The sequence below is a fragment of the Microtus oregoni genome, unplaced genomic scaffold (genome assembly GCF_018167655.1).
Source record: "Microtus oregoni isolate MIOR12 unplaced genomic scaffold, Mior012 000025F_ref0000491, whole genome shotgun sequence".
NCBI classification, from domain to species: domain Eukaryota; kingdom Metazoa; phylum Chordata; class Mammalia; order Rodentia; family Cricetidae; genus Microtus; species Microtus oregoni.
The window spans coordinates 10697961-10717266 of NW_024543084.1; the positions used below are offsets into that span (position 1 = coordinate 10697961).

The 19306-nt window shown below is 47.5% G+C and overlaps 1 protein-coding gene across 2 annotated transcripts; it reads right to left on the reverse strand.

The window, feature by feature from the left end:
- Positions 1-12792: 12792 nt before the first annotated feature.
- On the reverse strand, positions 12793-19091 carry Surf6 (surfeit 6). 2 transcript variants are annotated; one of them, XM_041674654.1, is made up of 5 exons: positions 18934-19091; positions 16190-16393; positions 15797-15885; positions 14319-14519; positions 12793-14158 (listed from the first exon to the last, which is right to left on the reverse strand). In XM_041674654.1, exons 1-5 carry the CDS (start codon positions 19025-19027, stop codon positions 13679-13681), a joined length of 1068 nt encoding a protein of 355 aa, XP_041530588.1. In that variant the 5' UTR covers positions 19028-19091; the 3' UTR covers positions 12793-13678. The 2 variants fall into 2 exon arrangements, with proteins under 2 accessions (XP_041530588.1, XP_041530589.1); XM_041674655.1 differs by lacking the exon at positions 15797-15885.
- Positions 19092-19306: the final 215 nt, after the last annotated feature.

A 19306-nucleotide genomic window follows, 5' to 3' on the forward strand; every position in this document is an offset into this window, starting at 1 on the left:
GATAAAATAAGGTCAGTCTTTTCCATGTCCCTTTTCCATAGGAAAAATATTCACCTTATGGGCCTGGCTAAGACAGTAAGACTGCTGTTCTGGATATTTCTGCCTCCAGTGCTATGGAGACCTGAGTATGACTAACTGTGTATGGACTCTGGTCCCTGTCATTTGTAATAGATTTGGAAACTATTTGGTCTATACTCAGATATACTTTTTTATCCTTCTGAGACCTCTGATAGTATTAATGGCTAGGGCAGTTATAATGTCAGTTTAACAGCAAAAGGTATCCAGATCCTTCCACAAAGCTTTAGCGACTTGTTAGCTCATTCTAAAGCTACCATACATGTTTCTCTGGACAGCAGAAAAGTATACATGCTTCTAACCAAAATCTGTAGCTTTTGCTAGGACTCAAACATATGAATCTATTCCTTCTGTTTACAGATGCCTGTTATCTGCTCTTTTTCTACAATATGGGTTTTTCTTTAACTAAATAAATTTTAATTTCTGTTCCGAGTTTAAACTTATCTCAATAGGCTTCCACTTGGCTGGCAGAGGCATCTAAGCATTGTGGAACCCTCATCCCTTATTCTCAAAGGGGCAAGAAGAAATTCCCTAGCAGAATGTTTTCCCAGGAAGATAGTGGCCTTCCCCTATCACAAAGTCACTTAGCTCAGACCAGCCAGCCACCTGGCGCAGGCTAATAAAGATGGCCTAACTCAAGAACAGTGGCCTTGCTCTAAGAACAAGGAGAAAGCTTGTTAAGCTGACTTAACAGAATGGGGGGAGGGGGGAGCAAAAGTCCTTGTACCCTTGCCAAAGCAGCTTCAAAGATTCTCTTTGTAGTTATGCCTTTAAAAAGCTTACCCCACAGAGGAGATACAACTCCTCTCTACCTCACTACAATGGGGATGGAGAGGAGTTCCAAACATGTTTATATTATGCTGATTAAACCTTGCTTATTAACAGTCTGGGCCTCTCTGGTGGTCTCTCTCTGGGGGTCGTAATCTGGGCACAACAGCATCAGTTGCTGACTACAACCTGCTCTGAATAGCGGTGAGCCCTGAACTTTCTGAAAGCTGATGTGGACCAGTCCGGCTGAGATGAACATGAACACTCTCTGTCCCTGCAACAAAGTCTGATGAGTGCCCCATTGCCTAAATTTCCTCCCTACCTTTGGCTAGCCTTTCAACCTGCTTGGGCCTGAATAACAATGCCCCAATGTCAGCTGGAAGTAGTTGCAGAAAAAAGAACATGTCATCCCATGTCCCCTTCCCAAAATAGGTTGAAAGGCTGAGACAAGGGGGAACTCCCTGGCATGGGGACAGGATAACTACCTATAGTGCCTGTTAATATACTAGGTCTAGAGTTGTCAATTAATAGATTTATTAACTTAAGTAGTTCCATACCTCTTTAAAACCAGGGGCAAGCAGGACCTAAGATTGGGTTTTGGCATCGGTGCTTGTGAAGGGGGAAATGTAGGAACCAGCCATGATAAGCTAAATATAAACAGAGCACCAAAAGGAAGTTCTTTACTTCCAACCATTATCACCTGTCAGAGTAGGGCTCAGCCATTGATAAGTTTAATGGAGGCCTTAGTCTCAGTTGTTTACCCTGAAACAATACCTGGTTGCAGAAAGGACCATAAACTAAGATTACCTGAGCACCACCCAAGAACAGACCATCCAAAGGAAATGCCTAGTGTTCCAACGCTGTAGAAAAAATCACCTGCCAGCACACACTCACCAAGACACCTCTAGACAAACGTCAGCCAATCAGGGGTCCTGAACCTCAGAAACCCTTCACCCTACCTTTACTACTATAAAAACCCAACTCTGACTGAGCTCAGGGCTCTCCGTTTATTCCAATACGTTGGACGTACAGAGAGACTGAGTTTGCAAACTTGCATAAAATAAAGGCTCTTTGCTTTTACATAGGGGACTCGGTCTCCTTGTTGGCTTTTGGAGAACTTTGCAGATTTGGGCATAACAGTCACATGTTGGAAATACTATAATTATAGTACCAAGGGTAAATTTTCTGGGGAAAACAAGAAATTCTCTCATTAAGATGATAATTATTCCTCTCCCTCCTTAGTGTTAAGCTGAATTCCTGGTTACTGGAAACCTGCTGCCACTAATGTAGTAAATCAATCACCAAATTAATAAATCTAGGTTTATTCTGAGCAAAGCATTTCTGGATGACCCCAGGGAAAGTTGAGAAGACCACCAAGGGAACCCGCGAGATGGGGGCTTTTTAGTTACCCCTGGGGGTGGAGCCGCCAATGGTGGGTTTTCTCAGGGGCAGTCTGGATTGAGGCAGCTACGGGGGAGGGTCCCATAGCTTGGCATCCTGAGGGTGGGGTACAGAACGGCCCGAGCTGGAGATTCCATACATCCCAACCATTTTGGGTAGATACAGATGCCAGTAAACATCTTCCACCTAAACATCCCAGACTCCTTGGGTATAGAGGCACTGGTTCAAGACTGGCTTCTTCCTGGTGACAAGGGACAATGTGGGGAGGGGGAGTCAGGAGTCAGTGGGCTCACACTCAGTGGGAGGTGTGTGTGGAGAAGCATTCAGTTAACTGCCATCCTGGAGACCTCAGGCATCTGTTTCTTGAGGGACCTGAGAAGGCAGGTTGCTAGAAGAAAAAACAGATTGTTTTAATGGCCCTATGAACGGGGCTAGCCAAGGGAAGGGAACTGCCATAAAGAATGGGACAGAGAAGTGCCCTGGTTATACAGAGAGGCACAGGTGAATGGACAAGACATGAGAGCAGATATGCCCTTTAAAACGAGATTCCAGTTGCTGGGTACATGCCCATTTGAGCCTGGAGAGGTGGTACCAACAGTGAAGTCCCAGGAGCTGATGCAGTGCTAGTGTTATCTGGAGGGGCCTCTATAGGTTGGTCTTGGCCCAGGCCTGAGGAGCGAACCTGTAAAATATGCTCAAGAATGGATGAGATCAAAATAACCTCTGGAGAACTGATAGTTTTTTGTGTTTTTTTTTAAAATATTTATTTATTTATTATGTATACAATATTCTGTGTTTATGCCTGCAGGCCAGAAGGGGGCACCAGACCCCATTACAGATGGTTGTGAGCCACCATGTGGTTGCTGGGAATTGAACTCAGGACCTTTGGAAGAGCAGGCAATGCTCTTAACCTCTGAGCCATCTCTCCAGCCCCTGAGAACTAATAGTTTTTACCAGACCAGATTTCTTTTTTTTTCTTTTTTTTTTGTTTGTTTGTTTTGGGTTTTTTTGTTTGTTTGTTTGTTTTTTCAAGACAGGGTTTCTCTGTGGTTTTGGAGCCTGTCCTGGCACTAGCTCTTGTAGACCAGGCTGGCCTTGAACTCACAGAGATCCACCTGCCTCTGCCTCCCGAGTGCTGGGATTAAAGGCTTATGCCACCACCGCCCGGCCAGACCAGATTTCTTGATACAGTAGCAGAACTCTTCCCCCCCCCCCCCCCCCCGGAAACCTGAAAGTGTCTATAAAACAACTGGAACAGATTTATATCTTGGTGTTGTAGCAAAAGGCTAAGGCTTTAGGTTAAAAGGCATGAACACTTTAGAAGACAATTAGAGGGCATTTTAAACATTTGAACCTCTGAATTTACATCTGGACTATGAAGCCTGTGAAAGAGGCACTCCTCTCTGTACTTTTAGCAGGAAACTTAACTAATACACTAATGAGCTACCCTGAGTCATCAAATGTCATCAGAGAGATCTGAGAGGGAGAAGTAAATGAGAGGAAGTGAGAGCTTTTCCTGCTACCCAAGCACTCCCAAGTCTCTCCATGGTCTGTGATGAACACCAGTCTCAGAAACATTGCTTGCCTTTGGCTGCTAAGCCCAGGAGACCTGACAGGTCTTCCTGTGGGGGTAGGGTTTGATCTACCCGTCTTGGCAGGATGAGACAATCGATCCCCCGTGTTCTGTCATCCAGTCCAGGCGGGCCCATGCAACTGATGAGGTTAAAGGCAATTTTGTCGCTGTGTGGCTGAATTTGTCACATCCAAAACTAGCCTCCAGGTGGAGGTTCTGTGGCCATGTGTCTTCTTGGAGACAGAGGATGCTGTAGGAGCTGGCGTGTCTCTATTATAAAAAGTTTTTTCCTTTAATCCCAGCACTCGGGAGGCAGAGGCAGGTGGATCTCTGTGAGTTCGAGACCAGCCTGGTCTACAAGAGCTAGTTCCAGGACAGGCTCCAAAACCACAGAGAAACCCTGTCTCGAAAAACCAAAAAAAAAAAAAAAAAAAAGTTTTTTCTTTTTATTAAATGCCACACTCTCAGATCTGTAAAGGCATTTGAGGATCAGGGTACCATTACCTGTCAGGTATATATAAATTAGACAAAAAAGTTAAATCTGGACATACCCAACCAGCTACAGCTTACCAATATTTTAGTCTCTAGTCTTTTGTGGTCCTGGGACCTAGAGCATAATCCTAATCGGTATAAGGCAAACCAAGTTTTAACATTGTAAACAATTTACTGTTTTAAATCAATATCAAGGGGTTTATTCTTAAATTACAAAATCTGGACACCAGCAAGATTTACTTACATGAATGGGGTGGGGGAGTAATGCCCTCCGGGGGTGGAACCACCAACGGCAGGCTTTTTCAGGGGCTTAGTCTGGACTGAGGCAACTCCAGGGGAGGGTCCCTTTTTACTTGGCACCCCGAGGACAGGATCTGGAATGGGCCCAAGCTGGAGATTCCACATACTTAGAATGGCTTAGGGTGAATCAGTCTTTCTGAAGGGTGGTCTCTTGGTAGGCTCAGCTAAATTAACTCTTGAAGGAGAAGACAATAGTATTTGATATTTTAATCTTGGGGGCAAATCAGAATATCATGTCTCCACCCAAAACCTGAGATGAATTTCATTTTTTTTTCTTGGTTTTTCGAGACAGGGTTTCTCTGTGGTTTTGGAGCCTGTCCTGGAACTAGCTCTTGTAGACCAGGCTGGAATAGCTTTTCTTTAGTGGTCCTCAGCTGAGCCCTGAAGATATCTGTCTCCAGGGGTCCCCAAGACTACTGCAACACTCTTCACTCAAAAGTTAAGAGCCTAGAACTACGTAGGAGATGAGCTGAAACGGGGGGATAGATAGAATCCATTTCCACCATGAAAATCCAGACCTCCCAGCATTCACCAAAAGGGTTTGGTGGCTGGAGTTTTTTTTTGTTTTTTTTTTTTTACTCTTTTAAATTTACTTATTTATTAAGGATTTCTGCCTCGTCCCCACAACCGCTTCCCATTTCCCTCCCCCTCCCCCGGTCAAGTCCCCCCCCCTCATCTGCTCGAAGAGCAATCAGGGTTCCCTGACCTGTGGGAAGCCCAAGGACTGCCCACCTCTATCCAGGTCTCATTCAGGTGAGCATTCAAACTGCCTAGGCTCCCACAAAGCCAGTACGTGCAGTAGGATCAAAAACCCACTGCAAATTGTGGCTGGAGTTTTTATTACACCCTCACATACAGCCTCAAAGCAAGGATGCTCGCTTGCGGGGCTGTAAGATCAGAGATCCCGTCAGGTGCTGGTGGTGCACGCCTTTAATCTCTGGCTCAGGAGGCAGAGGCAAGCAGATCTCTGTAAATTCAAGGCCAGCCTGGTCTACAGAACAAGTTCCAGGACAGATTCCAAAGCTATAGAGAACCCCTGTCTTGAAAAAACAAAACAAACAAACAAAACAAAAAAACCCACAAAGATCAGAGCTCCCGTCCTTGACTCTGGACTTGCAGATAAGACAAAACCAAAGACGTTTCTGTTTCTGGCCAAGAATGAGAATACCCTGGCCCTAAATTGCACAACCATCAGAAGAACAAAACTGACTCTGGGAAGTTGTCCCCCGACCTTCACACAGCATTTTGAAATCATACGGTTATAAATTCCACCCCTAGAGTGCTAGTGCCCATATTCTGGTTTTCTAGATGTATTCTGTAGAATGTTGTAATATTTGATTATTTACAGACCCCAAATTAGTTCCCCATCCTCACCTCATCTTTCCCATGCCTCAGATTTCCAGGCTTCTTTACTCCATAAATAACCCAAACCCTACTAATACCATCAAGGGGTATGGCTGAGAGAGGTGGCTCAGCAATTAAAAGCACTTCCTGTTCTCCCACTGGGCCTGAGCTTGTTTCGGATAAAGAAACTCCATTTTTCTGGGCAGCCATCTTAGTATCCACTAACAGTTTGCCTCTAACTCCAGATCCCAGAAAATAAGTTCCAAGTAACCCTGACTCGGTGACCACCACCTCCCCCATTGAAATCTATAGCCATGACCATCTACTTGTTATGATATGACTAACTGCAGTTTTAATTTTTGTAACTTGCTTACACAGATACCCGAATACTATTTTGAGTTGCCCTAATCACTTACCTTGACAGAATAGACCAATTGTTGCTTGCTTGTGTAGATTTTGAAGGTCTTCTTGTGGGTTTCCCATTTTAAAAGCCTTTCCCCGTACCTCTTCTTCATGACATGCCTGGGATTTGTCTTGAAAGCTGTTGTACTGCTAACGGCTAATCAATAAATATAATTATAATTGGATTTATTCTTTGATCTTTTCTCAGGGGTCAGAAACTTCCTAACACCAATACCCATATCAGGCAGCTCATAACTGCCTGAGACTACAGCTCCAGGGTATCCGATGCCCTCTTCTGGCCTCTTCATATTCGTGTGTGAAAATATACATGTTTTTTGGTTGTTGTTGTTGTTGTTGTTTGGTCTTTTGAGACAGGGTTTTTCTGTGTAGCCCTGACTGTCCTTGAACTTACTTTGTAGACCAGGCTATCCTCAGACTCAGAGATCCTCCTGCCTCTGCCTCCCTAGTGCTGGGACTAAAGGGGTGTGCCAACACTGCCCAGTAGCCACTGGGTTTTTGTTGCTAATACAAAAGGGGTCCTGTTCTTCATTGTGGGTGAGAGTTGGCTTCATATGTGATCTGCTAAAACACAAACAAAAGCTTAAAAGTAGTACAATTGATAAGCGACGTACAATTACACTTGAGAACAGGACACAACCTTGCACACATGCTCTGATCTTAGACAAATGTTAGGTTAGGAACCTGTCCAGAATTCACAGCTTTTTGAGACGACAGGACCCTGCAGGAAGAGTGAACCTGAGACAAAAGATGCCCAGATTTAAAAGCCTGCTTGACACTTTAAAGGCAAGGCTCTCTGGTGGAAAGAGCACATTTCTTTTCCATTTCCAAAAAAAATCAAGTTGAGAATTGGCTGTAACAACAAGCATATGACGCAAAGGAACCCATGAGGTGGCCAGTGGCTGATGTCACCTCAGAGCTGTGTTGCCTCAGCCCCATGTGGATGATAGAACAGAACTGAACCCACTATGTACTATTTTTGCTAAAAGTGCTGACCACGCTCTTGGGCACACAAGGTAACTGAACACAAGATGAAATCCTGGCTCCTCTGCCTTGTCTTGGCCTCACTTGGGCTGAAGGCACAGAGCTACATCATCTTTTTTCTGTTAGTTTGGTTGTTTGTTTGTGTTAAGTTGGGAGCATCTATCCCAGCCCCCTGACCCTGAGAGTCAGCCATCTGGACTCCAAATCCCAGCAGGCCGGGTCCTGACCCCGCCCTGGGGGTGGGCCCTCAGTACCACTCCCACAGAATATTTAAGTGAACTCCCAAAAGAGGAACATGTTGTCTGGGGGGGGGGCACCGGAGAGTGCAGAACTCCCATTAAACCTGGATATCTCTTAATTTGGCTTGTTTTGATTTGGCTTGATTGGGATTTTGCGTCGGCAGAGAGCTTGCATTAAGAAAATATTCCTAACAATTTGGTTTGTTTCTTCTGAGACACAGTCTCTATATATAGCCCTAGCTGCCATGGAACTCGCTATGCAGACCAGACTTCCCTTGAATTCCTAGAGATTCACCCGCCTCTGCCTCGTAAGTGTTGGATTAAAAGTGTGCGACACCACACTAGGCATACAGTGCCTTTAACCCTTCCCTTTGGAGTTACTGTGGATTCCAGGAAGAGCAAACCCTCACAGGATAAGTCCCCCACAATCCCCAGAGGGGCACAATTACTCTGGAACAGAAGTAATCATTGTGTAGAAACCAGATTGGTCTGTCTTCAGTTACCAACAGCGTAACAATCCATCAGACCTCTTTGCAGGACTGGAGCTGAGATAACGTTTTTGTGGGACTGCACCTTGGTCCGTTTGGCTTAATTGTTTCATCTCCTCGAACCAAACCTCTTGATGGTTATCCTGAAGGAGGGTGTGGGGATCACTGGGCCCTTTTATCTTCCCAGTGTGGCTGCACTGAGTAAACCTCTTCTCTATTTTTCATTATGATTCATCTCTTTAATTAATGTGTTAGGTCAGATAGCTGTGCCTAGACTTTAGCTCTAAAATCCCCAATGACAGTGAAGACAAGACTACCTAAAACCAAGTGGGACAACATGGCCAACTGAGATGCCTTGCCACTGACTATCTTTGGCTTTGCTTTCTCATACTGGCGTCTTCATACAATTAGTCTTGTCAAGTGTCCCCATCATGCACTGACACTGTGACACATCTGAATATCAATGTGAAGACAGAAAAAAATCTTAAGGGGAAATTGCTGAATTTTCTGCCTTTCTTCCCATCTCAGCTCATGAATAATCTTCCTTTCTGTTAAAGTATGAAAGTTTGACCATAAGACAGAGCTACCCAAAATTCTAGAGGCTGTGACTCTCTTGAAGAGTCTGTCTATCTATCTATCTATCTATCTATCTATCTATCTATTTATCATCTATCTCGTACTTTCAATCTGTAATAAAAACTCCCTCCCAGGTCTTGACTGTACCGCACCTCTGAAGTAGCAGTATCATGGCAAGAACCTTGGTGTGGTCTTCGGATCTCAGTGCCGTCCCCAGCAGCAGCAACAGCAACAGCAGCAGAAGCACTGGTAAAGCCAACTATGTCACCAGGAACTGGTGAACTTTCTCACAACTGTCACTGGAATGTCACTAGAGGACTTGGTACTTGAAGGGTGTTCTCAGAGTATAACTACTCCAGTGCAGAGCAGGGTAAGAAGCATCAATGCAAAAAAAAAAAAAAAAAAAAAAAAAGGAACACAAAATTACCAATTCCCCATCTGGGTTTATTTGTTTGTTGCCCTCCCCCATTTTTTTTCTAAGAAAACTAATTTTTGTTTTGGTTTTTTTGAAACAGGATTTTTTGTGTAATAGCTCTGGCTGTCCCAGAACTCACTCTGTAGCTCAAGTTGGCCTCAAACTCACAGATTCACCTGCTTCTGCCTTCCATTAAAGACATGAGCCACCAAACCCTGCTAAAACTTTCCTAGCTTAAATGCAGATCTTCAAGAGTTAATTTTTTTTTTTTTCGAGACAGAGTTTCTCTGTAGCTTTGGAGCCTGTCCTGGAACTAGCTCTTGTAGACCAGGCTAGCCTCGAACTCACAGAGATCCGCCTGCCTCTGCCTCCTGAGTGCTGGGATTAAAGGCGTGCGCCACCACCGCCCGGCGAGTTAATCATTCAGAACAGAGAAAATGCTTAGGAACACTTGCTGCTCTTGAAGATTGGGATTCAGTTCCCAGAACCTACACTGCAGCTCACAACCAATCTAAGGGACCTAGCGCCCTTTTCTGGCCTCCACAGGCACCAGGCATGCATACAGTGCACTTAACATGCAAGTAAAACACTCATATGTAATAAAAACAAATAAATCTTTGGGGAAATAAACAAATAAGAAATAAAAATAACCCTTCATCACAGAAGCCTCTCCTTGCGAGAGACAGAACCCATAACAGAAAGCCCCAACTGATCAAATTGCAAAGAACAAGCAACCATGTGGTTCCCGCCCTAATTGCTGCATCTACATCATCACAACTCCTGCACCTAAGTTCCATGGGATCGCTGCAGGAAAGGGAGAGGAAGAATTGTTAAAGACAGAGGAACAGGAAATCTGTAGTAAGGTTTCATCTCCAAGAAGCTACACCCCTTAAATCTCGTCAACAGGGCTGCCTGAACAAAATCTGAACAAGAACAGCAATTGATATGCTAACAAGGAAGGGGGGGGGAAATCTCATGGCACCTTAAATGCAGCTAAGGAATGTTCAGAGTGGGAAACAGTTTTCCTCAGAGAAGATATTAACCCCACTGATTGAGAATAAGATCACTACCACAATTTATTTATTTATTTATTTATTTTCGAGACAGAGTTTCTCTGTAGCTTTGGAGCCTGTCCTGGAACTAGCTCTTGTAGACCAGGTTGGTGTCGAACTCACAGAGATCCGCCTGCCTCTGCCTCCCGAGTGCTGGGATTAAAGGCTTGTGCCACCACCACCTGGCTTCACTACCACAATTTAAAGCCAAATTTGAAGAAAGCTTTAATTAAATACTGGCCAGGTGAGTGGGCACTGGCCAGGCCCATACCCAGGTTCTTGGAAATGACCCCCATGTCATGGTTTGCCATGGCTTAAGAAGGAAAACCTGTAATTCATTGCATTTTCCATCAGGTACAATCAGGGCAAGCATACATCCTGGCGTACCTTCAGCCTGCATCCAATCAGAGGCAAGCGTTAGTCCTGATGTGTTTCCTGCCTGTGAACCTCCCGCCCACATGTGATCACGCATGCTCACATGTCTGGTGCAGACGGGTCAAACAAACTTGTGTAGGGAGTGAAAACATGTGGTTTGTTATCTCCCACAAACTGCCTCCAGCATTTCAGGAACTCTCTGTCCTTGGGCAAGGGGCTTGCAGATCAGAGGCATTTTGTTTCATGGATCTCCCAGGCATAGTCATTAAAACTTAAAATGAAACTTTGGCCTTGCAAAGAGTCCTCAAATTGGGTATTCAGTACCAAGTAGTCAACCATGAAATCAAATATAACACAAGTAATGTTATGCAGACTGAGCACATTGTATTTATATTTAGAAATACATACATATGCTCACAGATACTGAGCCCACATGAGACTGACCTAGACACTCTGCATATGTGTTACAGTTGTGTAGCTTGGTTCTCTTATGGGACTCCTAACAGCAGGAAGAAGGGCTGTCTCTGCTTCTTTTACTGGCTTTAAGGACCCTACTTATACGGGTCACCTGCACAACTGGCCAAGAAGGAACGCTGAAGATGGCCTTGAGGGGTGTAACCTAACTTCCTGCAAATCCTATTTTCTCCTTCCTGAATTTTGCTATGTGACCACCAGCTACCTCAAACAGCCAATCCCTCTGTCTCATGGGATTATGGGTATTTTCTTCCATGTCTGGCAAAACAACAATAAAACCTTCTACCAAGAGCTCACAAGGACTGGAGAAATGGCTCAGAAGAACACCTATTGTTTTTGCAGAGGACCTGGGGTTTGGTTGCTAGCACCCACATGGTGGCTCATAACTTTCTTTAACTCTAGTTCCGGGCATTGGACCCCCTCTTCTGGCCTCTGAGGGTACCAGTTAGAAAATAATTTCAGTGCTGCACAAAGGAGGACACATAGTGAAAGGAACCAACAAAGCACTTTCCGTTTGTAAAAAAAGGTGTACCAAAATCCATACGGGGTTGCGTATACACGGGCAAGGGGGCCTCTCCTTTAATTCAGGCTCAGGAGGCTCATTGGCAGGCTCTTTACAAAATCTGATTGGCTAGCTGGCCAAGGAGGAAGAGGAAGCCCAAGGAACAAGGCCCTCATCAGGATAATCACCTTTGTTAAGAAAAAAACTTTCACAACAGAACCTCCCACAAAGCACCTATACCACTAGGGGACTCAGTCTTTGAGGACATTATGGATTCAAACCATAACCAGTGGTTCTCCCAGAATGTTTTAGAATATATATTACGTTTTACACCTTCAAAAACTTAAACTCTAGCCACTGCTTAACTTTATCTGCCCAGTATTCTGGATTTTTTCCCATTATTCCCATGTACTAGAGCATCGTGCTGAGGCCAGCGCTGCCCGCTGCAGGCTCTGAAGATGGAGCTCAGGTCATCAGGCTCAACATGAAGGGCTTTGCCCAGAGCCATCTCACCTGGTGCCTTTGGTTCTTTTGTTGGGGTGGGCATGTGTATGTGCCTAGGCACTTTCACAGTTGGTTCTGACTTCCATGTCACTGGTGCTGCTTCTCTCCTCTTTCTGCCACCATGTACTCTGGGCTAGCTGGCTTAAGAGCTCCCAGGGAAACTCTGGCTCTACCTCCCATCTTTCAGTTGAGTGCTGGAATTATAGGTGCACACATCTGGATTTTGAAGTGTTCCAAATATTAAAGTTGGATTGTCTGGCTTGCACAGCTACCGGCAAGGCATCGCCCCAGCTGTGTTCATTTTTTAGGACAGGGTCTCCCTCTGAAGATCAGGCCAGCTTGGATCTCTTTTTGTTACCGTCTTCTTGCCTCGGCCTCTCCAGTGCCGAGATTATAGGAGTGTGCCACCACTTCTGTCTAGAAGACATTCTTTTGAGACAGGGTCTCTTGTAGCCCTAGCTGGCCCCAAACTGAGACCCACCTGCCTCTGTCCCGAGTGCTGTGAACTGAAGGCACATGTCATAACACCCAACAATCATTTAATCTGCTTACTTAGCCTTTAGTACTACAAAGATACTCCAGCCCGACCACCCACTCCTGAACCCATGCGCTCCCCTGGGAGGGTGACTGCACCTGCAGTCCGTCCATTCTTCTCACTGGCTAACAGCCGTCCCACCTCCATTCACAACCTCGCCTTGGCCAGCACCCCAGTAGCCATTCTGCCCAGACTCCCTGCCACCAAAACCACACTGACTTATCTTAGGGTTTCTGTTGCTGTGATAAAAGAAAACACCGTAACCAAAAGCAACATGGGGGAGGAAAAGGTTTATTTTATGTTAATTTCCAGGTACAGTACATCACCAAGAGAAGTCAGGGCAAGAACCTTGAGGCAGAACTAAAGGAAGAGCCATAGAGGAACATCGCTTACTGGTTTGTTCCCCATGGCCAGCTTTCTTATCTAACCCAGGACCACGAGCCCAGAGGTGGCACTGCCCACAATGAACTGGGCCCTGCCACATCATTCACCAGTAAAGGAAGTGGACCACAGACTTGCACGCAGGCCAGTCCAGTGAGGTTGTCTCCTCAGTGAGGCTCCCTCTTCTCAGATAACTCTAGTTTATGTTAAACTGACATAAACTAGCCAGCACACTACTACTTCCCAAGCCTCTGACAGCAAGTGGCTCACAGGAGGCCATGTTACCCAAGGCATACCCTGCAGATCCCAGAAAGACTCTGGGTTTTGAAGCTCTGGCCCAGAGACAGACCTAACAGGATCATATTCCCCTGAGAACTCCTGTGGGCTCCCTTCTGTTGCCAGGGACTTGTGAACACTGAAGCAGTAGTCAAGGCCTTTTGTTCTCATGGCTACCGGAAATACAGGTGGGTAGGAAGGTCAGGTGGGCAGCTCACCTCAACTGTACTACTTTGCTTCTGGAGTCTTCTGAAACATGAACATACACACAGAGACAGACAGACAGACACACACACCCTCATAAGACTTGGGCACAGATCCTCTTCATCCCTCCCAAGGACTGGAGGACACTGTTCTACTTAAGGACGATGGCAAAACATCCTCTTGGCACACGATTGGAGCCCTCACTATGGCTGTGTGGTGCAAGAACGCATCAGTCTCACATAGGAGACCCGCGGTCTGTCACCTAGGTGTCTGGCCAGGAATGTGGCAGGTGCAAGCTGCTCAGGAGAGGCCTGCACGCTCCAGGTCCTGTGGCAGTATCCGGCCCTTCTTGCGGGCCTTCTGCAGCCGCCGCTCAGCCTTCGCAGCCTTCTTCTTGCGCAGGTTCTGGCGCCGCTTGTCCTGACGCTGCTGCATCTTCTCTACCACGTGCTCTGAGCGCTTCTCCCACCGGCGCTGCCGCTGTGCCTTGCGCTTCTCCTTGCGCTTCAAGGCGTCCCTCAGCAGTTGCTCATTGTCACGGATCTTCACACCCTCCGCCTTGTACAGCAAGTTGGTCCACTTCATCTTGGCCTCCAGTTCTTGGGCCTTGCCTGCATCCTGGTCTCGCAGCTCCTCCAGCCGGCCCTGCCGTGCCTGCAGACGCTCCAGCAGCTGCCTGTAGTTCCTGCCCGTCAGTGGTGTCAGGTTCCCTTTCACCTTCTGCCGCTTCTCCTTCTTCCGCTGGGGCTTGCTGGCTGGCTCCTCTTCAGTCACTTCCACCTGCAGGCAAGGGGCACATCAGTGAGCTGCACACAGATCTCACCGGTGACACAGACCAATGACACGGCTTTTGCTCCCTTAGATGAGTCACCAACATGCACCTATACCAACAACAAGGTGCAAAGTTAGGCCAAAGGCATTCAGCCTGCGCAGCCCCCACCTTATTAAAGATAAGCCCTGACTCCTGCGGCTCCTTGCAGGCCACATCTGGGGGTGCCTCAGCCGGCTCCTCCTTGTTCTCAGCCTTTGCAGCCTTCTCCTTTGCTCGAAGCTCCTTCCGCTTCCTCTTCTTCCGTTCCCTCTCCTGTTTCCTCCGCTGTCTTTTCTCTAAGGTGGCAGCTGACAGCTCCTTGGTGCTACCCTGAGGGAGAAAGGTAAAACATAAAAGATGAGGACTCACTCAATCTCGAAGTCGTCTGCATATGGCTGAGAGAAAATCCTCACGCAGGCCACAAGTCCATGCATCACCAGCATATGACCTGCTGCCCAGATCCAAATAGCACCAGCGGTGAGGAAGCCCTAGGAAGAACCCCTGCTCCAGTTCCCAGCCTCCCCCTCCCCCCAGCACACCAGAGCTTCACCTTGCACTGTCCGAGAATTCAGTACTTAGACTGGGTTTCTATGGAGGGTCTGTCCTAACCACTGTATATTCTGCTCATGACGGACTCAGGATGAGTGCTCTCTCTACCCCTTCCTGTACCACAGCCAGAGAGACCAACCCAGGCCTGCGCTGCAGGACAGAGGGCCTTGAGCCTTGACCCTCTCTCTCTTAGGAACCTGGAGAGGGTAAGAAGTTAAAGCTCAAAGAAGAGCCTTAGAAAGAGCGGCAAGGGAGGGTGGAGGATGGGCACAGAGGAAGCCAGCACCAGGGAGCACTATGTCAAGGTTAGTCAGGTCACCTCGCTTCTGGACACTAACCTTTAGAGGAACAACTCTACCCATATGGCATCAGTGGAGGCAGCTCCCCAAAGGAAGGAGGCTATGCTTCTCTGAGGGACACAGAGCATTCAGGAGGCAGATGTCTCTGGGGACTGAGGTACTCAAGAAAGGAACTACACCTGCTACCTCAGCCAAGAAGTGCCCTGTTGTAGAATATTAGTTAAAGATGTGCTATATTCATTTATGCTGTGGAATATTTATTTAATGATACAGAGATGTGTTGCATTCTTTCATGTTGCATTTGTTACTCTGTAAAGCCGTGTCACTTTGCCTGTTTAAACACCTGACTGGTCTAATAGAGTTGAACAGCCAATAGCAAGGCAGGAGAGAGAAATAGGCAGGTCTGGCAGGCAGAGAGAAGAAGAAAAGCAAGAAGGGAAACAAGGAAGAGAGAAGAATCCCAGAGGTCAGTCACACAACCAGGCATGGAGCAAGAAGGAGAGGTATATAGTTTATAGGAAGGTAAAAGCCCAGAGGCAAAAGGTAGATGGGACAATTTAAGTTAAGAAAAGCTAGCTAGAAATAAGCCAAGCTAAGGCTGGACATTCATAAGTATTTGGGAGCTGGGTGGTGGGCCCCCAAAGAGAGAGTAGAACAAAAGACCAACTACAGTGCCACACACCCTAGGTTGGCAGAGAACTGGAGGGGCGGAGCACTCGACAAGCCTGCTCCAGGAGCTCAGGAACACTCCCCACTCACCTGGCCCCGGGCCAGCTGCATCTTCTCATGCAGCCGCTGGCGCAGGAAATCCAGTGCAAAGACAGAGTCAGGTGCTGCGGCTTGGCCATCTGCAGGGAAGGAGCCTATGCTGAAAGGGGAGCGCTCCCCAGCAACCACCACCATTTCTCTCTTCCTCCCCAGCGCCGCTTGTGGATTTACAGGCCACAGCCAGTTCCAGCACAGCCCCAAAACAGTGCTTGTTGTCACCTTGTCACGTGACACGGGGTGTAGCCCTGTACCATCAAGAGCTCTTGTGCCTGTCCATTCCACTCCCTATCATCTTCCCTCACTGAAGGTTCTTCTGAGCAGTGGGGACATTTGCCTCTAGGCCCCAGCCCAGCCCTGATCATGCACGCTTTTGGAGTCCCTCACCTTTAGGAGACTCCAGGGAGCTGGAGTTCTTCTCTTGTTTGGATACCATTGGCTTCTTAGCCCTAGAAGAGGTGGGAGCCGTCTTCCCTGGGGGCTTGGTCTTGTGCTCTGCAGCTTTCTGTTCCTGGTCCCGAGATTTCTTCTGTGTTTTCTTCCTTTTCTTTTTGGGGGGCCCGGCAGCTTCCAAGCGTTTTGTTCTGACAGCTGAAATGCAAACCAAGCTGAATCCCTTTTCTCTGACCAACTCAGCAAAGAAAGATCCCGCAGAGGCACTGATCCTAGCGATGCAGAGGACCAGGTGGCTAAGCTAGTGCCACCTATCCTGAGCTTGGCACCATCAACTGCCTGGGCAACAGTGGCCACAAATCTGTAATCCCAGATTTGGAGGCCAAGGCACTGGGATTGCTGAGAGTTTGAGGCCAGACTGGGCTACACAGCAAGAACCTGCCTCAAAAAAAAAAACAAAAATAAACTAACTTTTTTTTTTTAAAGTCCAAACTGTACTCATGCACTTGACCCAGCAGATTGCACATGAGGAGTGAAACGCAAAGTCTGGTTTCAGTCATCGCCACCAAAATACACTTCCAGGAACAAACAAGGACACCGGCACGAGCCCAAAGCTGAACCCTAGGCTCATCTATAGCAAGTTCCTCCTAGACAAACCCTTCCATCTTGAAGGGCAGCTCTGTAAACTCAGGAACTAGACATCAAGGCTTCAGGAAGTCCTGAAACTGACCAGATTCACTAGCCCCTTCTTCCCCAAGACTACAGGAGGAAGGCCAAGGGACTCTTAGTCAAGCAGGACCACGTGGAATAAACTCTCCAACCCGCTGCGCTGCAAGCTGTGCAGTGCACTCCAGGTTTCCAGCTTTGCAGAGCCACCACCCACGCTGGGGTGGGCTTTAGTGCTACAGCTATTTTGTAATTATGTCTGCTCTTGGAAGTCACCCCAATAAAGCTCACTGGTTAACCACACTGGCCTTCGGTAGTACTCAATGGCCCGCCATTGCTGTGTCTGCAAAGACTGATGGGCTCATCAGAACCCAGTGGTGCAGAGAGGCTGGAATGCTGCAGGTTCAGAGGAAATGACCTCATCTCTAGTTAGCTCTAGTCCCATAAATAATCCGTTCCCAGCCCACCTCTACATCTGTGACTAACAGATAAAAAACTATTCGGGAAGCTATTAACTTAGCGGATCAACCTAAAAGTTAATAACACCATCGCTCTGGGCATAACACGCCTTTAATCCCAGCACTCTGGAGCCGGAGGCAGAGGCAGGCTGATCTCTGAGTTGAGGACAGCCTGGTCTACAGAGCTCCAGGACAGCCAAAGCTACACAGAGAAACCCTGTTTCTTTCTCTCTCTTTCTTTCTTAAGACAGGGTTTCTCTGTAGCCTTAGAGCCTGTCCCGGAACTAGCTCTTGTAGACCAGGCTGGCCTTGAACTCACAGAGATCCACCTACCTCTGCCTCCCAAGTACTGGGATTAAAGGCGTGCGCCACCACCGTCCAGCGAGAAACCGTTTCAAAAAAACAAAAATGTCATCAGCACCTGGGCCCTCATATTACCATAACCACCTGATACACACACCAATGTATTTTAAACTTGCCTTGGCTTTCTTTGTTCCGTAAAGCTTAAAGGAACTGCTTCAAGAACATTCTGTGTTGAAAACTGGAATTTGGGGTAACCTAAATCCATGTTCCCAGGCCACGGTCATTCAAAATGGGCTCCAGAATAAACTATTGAAGGTGACGGCTGTGGGTTTCTGAAATTCACGGTGATCTGCCTTGCTTCTGTTTGCCAAGTACTGGTACTAAGGGCATGTGGCCCATGATTCTCACTGTTTCCCGTCCCCACCCCAAAAGACTCATTTACTCTTATTTTATGAATGTTTTAAGTATGTGTGCCTGTGCATCATAACTGTGCTGGTGCCAGTGGAGGCCAGAAGGGGGCGTAAGACCCCCTGGAGCTGGAGTTAGGGACTGTTGTAAGCTGTCATGTGTCCACTGGAAACTGCATCTGGGTCCTATACAAGAGTAACAAGTGCTCTTAACCGCTGAGCCATCTCTCCAGCCCCTCTTTTTTACTTTTTGAATGGGTTCCCTGAAGTTGCCCATGCAGAGGTGAACTTACCGTGTAGTCCACACAGGCCTGCGGGCCGTTACCCTTGGGGTCCTCAGCCTTAGGCTCCCACCAACCAGCAGCAATGAACTCTTTGTTTTGATTTGTTTTTCGAGACAGGGTTTCTCTGTGGTTTTGGAGCCTGTCCTAGAACTAGCTCTTGTAGACCAGGCTGGTCTCGAACTCACAGAGATCCGTCTGCCTCTGCCTCCCGAGTGCTGGGATTAAAGGCGTGCGCCACCACCGCCCGGCAATGAACTCTTTATGATGCACGATTTACTTCCACTTCCAATGATGAGGGAATGTTAGCATTTTAAACTAAAGGCCCAAGAACGGAGTGCATGTTCTTTCAACGCGTGAATCACACGCGCTGACAAACATGCCAGTGAGAAAACTCGGTGACCTCGTCACACTTCACTAAGCGAGTACGTTTTTCTTTCCGTTTGAGTCTGGTAGTTCCCTAACTACCTTTCCCTCCATCACCGCCCAGCGCCCTCAGGAGCCGTAGCTGTCCCCGCCGGTACCCGCTCATTCTTGCAGCACGCGTGGAGGGTTCCGACCGAGGAGAGCGGGCCCGTGCGACGGCATCCACTCCCAAAGGCTGCTCGGGTAGGCTGCCTTACCCCACTTGCTCCCCTGCCTCTCGGGGCCAGGCTGTGTGCAGATCTTCTTGGCCAAGTCCTGCAGATACGCATCCTTGGCTTGCAGAGAGGCCATGGTTGGAGGCCACGCTCGGAGGTTCTGCGGTCCTGAGCTCCGCCGGAAGCACCCTGAACGTAGGCGCCGACAGCCTAGCGCTCGATTGCCCAGCCTGTCCACGCCGGAAATATTGTGTGCGCAGGCGCCGCCAAGCCAATGCTCGTTATTAGTTCAGGAGCACCGGAAGTCACCACCCAAAGTATTTGTCTCCATTCACTCTCGGTTAGCAAGCTAGTTAGCCTCGGAAGCCCTCAGAAGCCGCCAAGTACGCACCCGCGGCCCACCCGGAGATCGATT

What these genes read in the sequence shown, in the direction of transcription:
- Surf6 (XM_041674654.1), bottom strand. Translation starts at nt 19,027, where the DNA reads ATGGCCTCTCTGCAAGCCAAGGATGCGTATCTGCAGGACTTGGCCAAG. An exon ending in GAGGCAGGGGAGCAAGTGGG is followed by an intron (nt 16,394 to 18,933) that starts GTAAGGCAGCCT and finishes TTTGCATTTCAG; the next exon opens with CTGTCAGAACAAAACGCTTG. An exon ending in CTCCCTGGAGTCTCCTAAAG is followed by an intron (nt 15,886 to 16,189) that starts GTGAGGGACTCC and finishes CCTTCCCTGCAG; the next exon opens with ATGGCCAAGCCGCAGCACCT.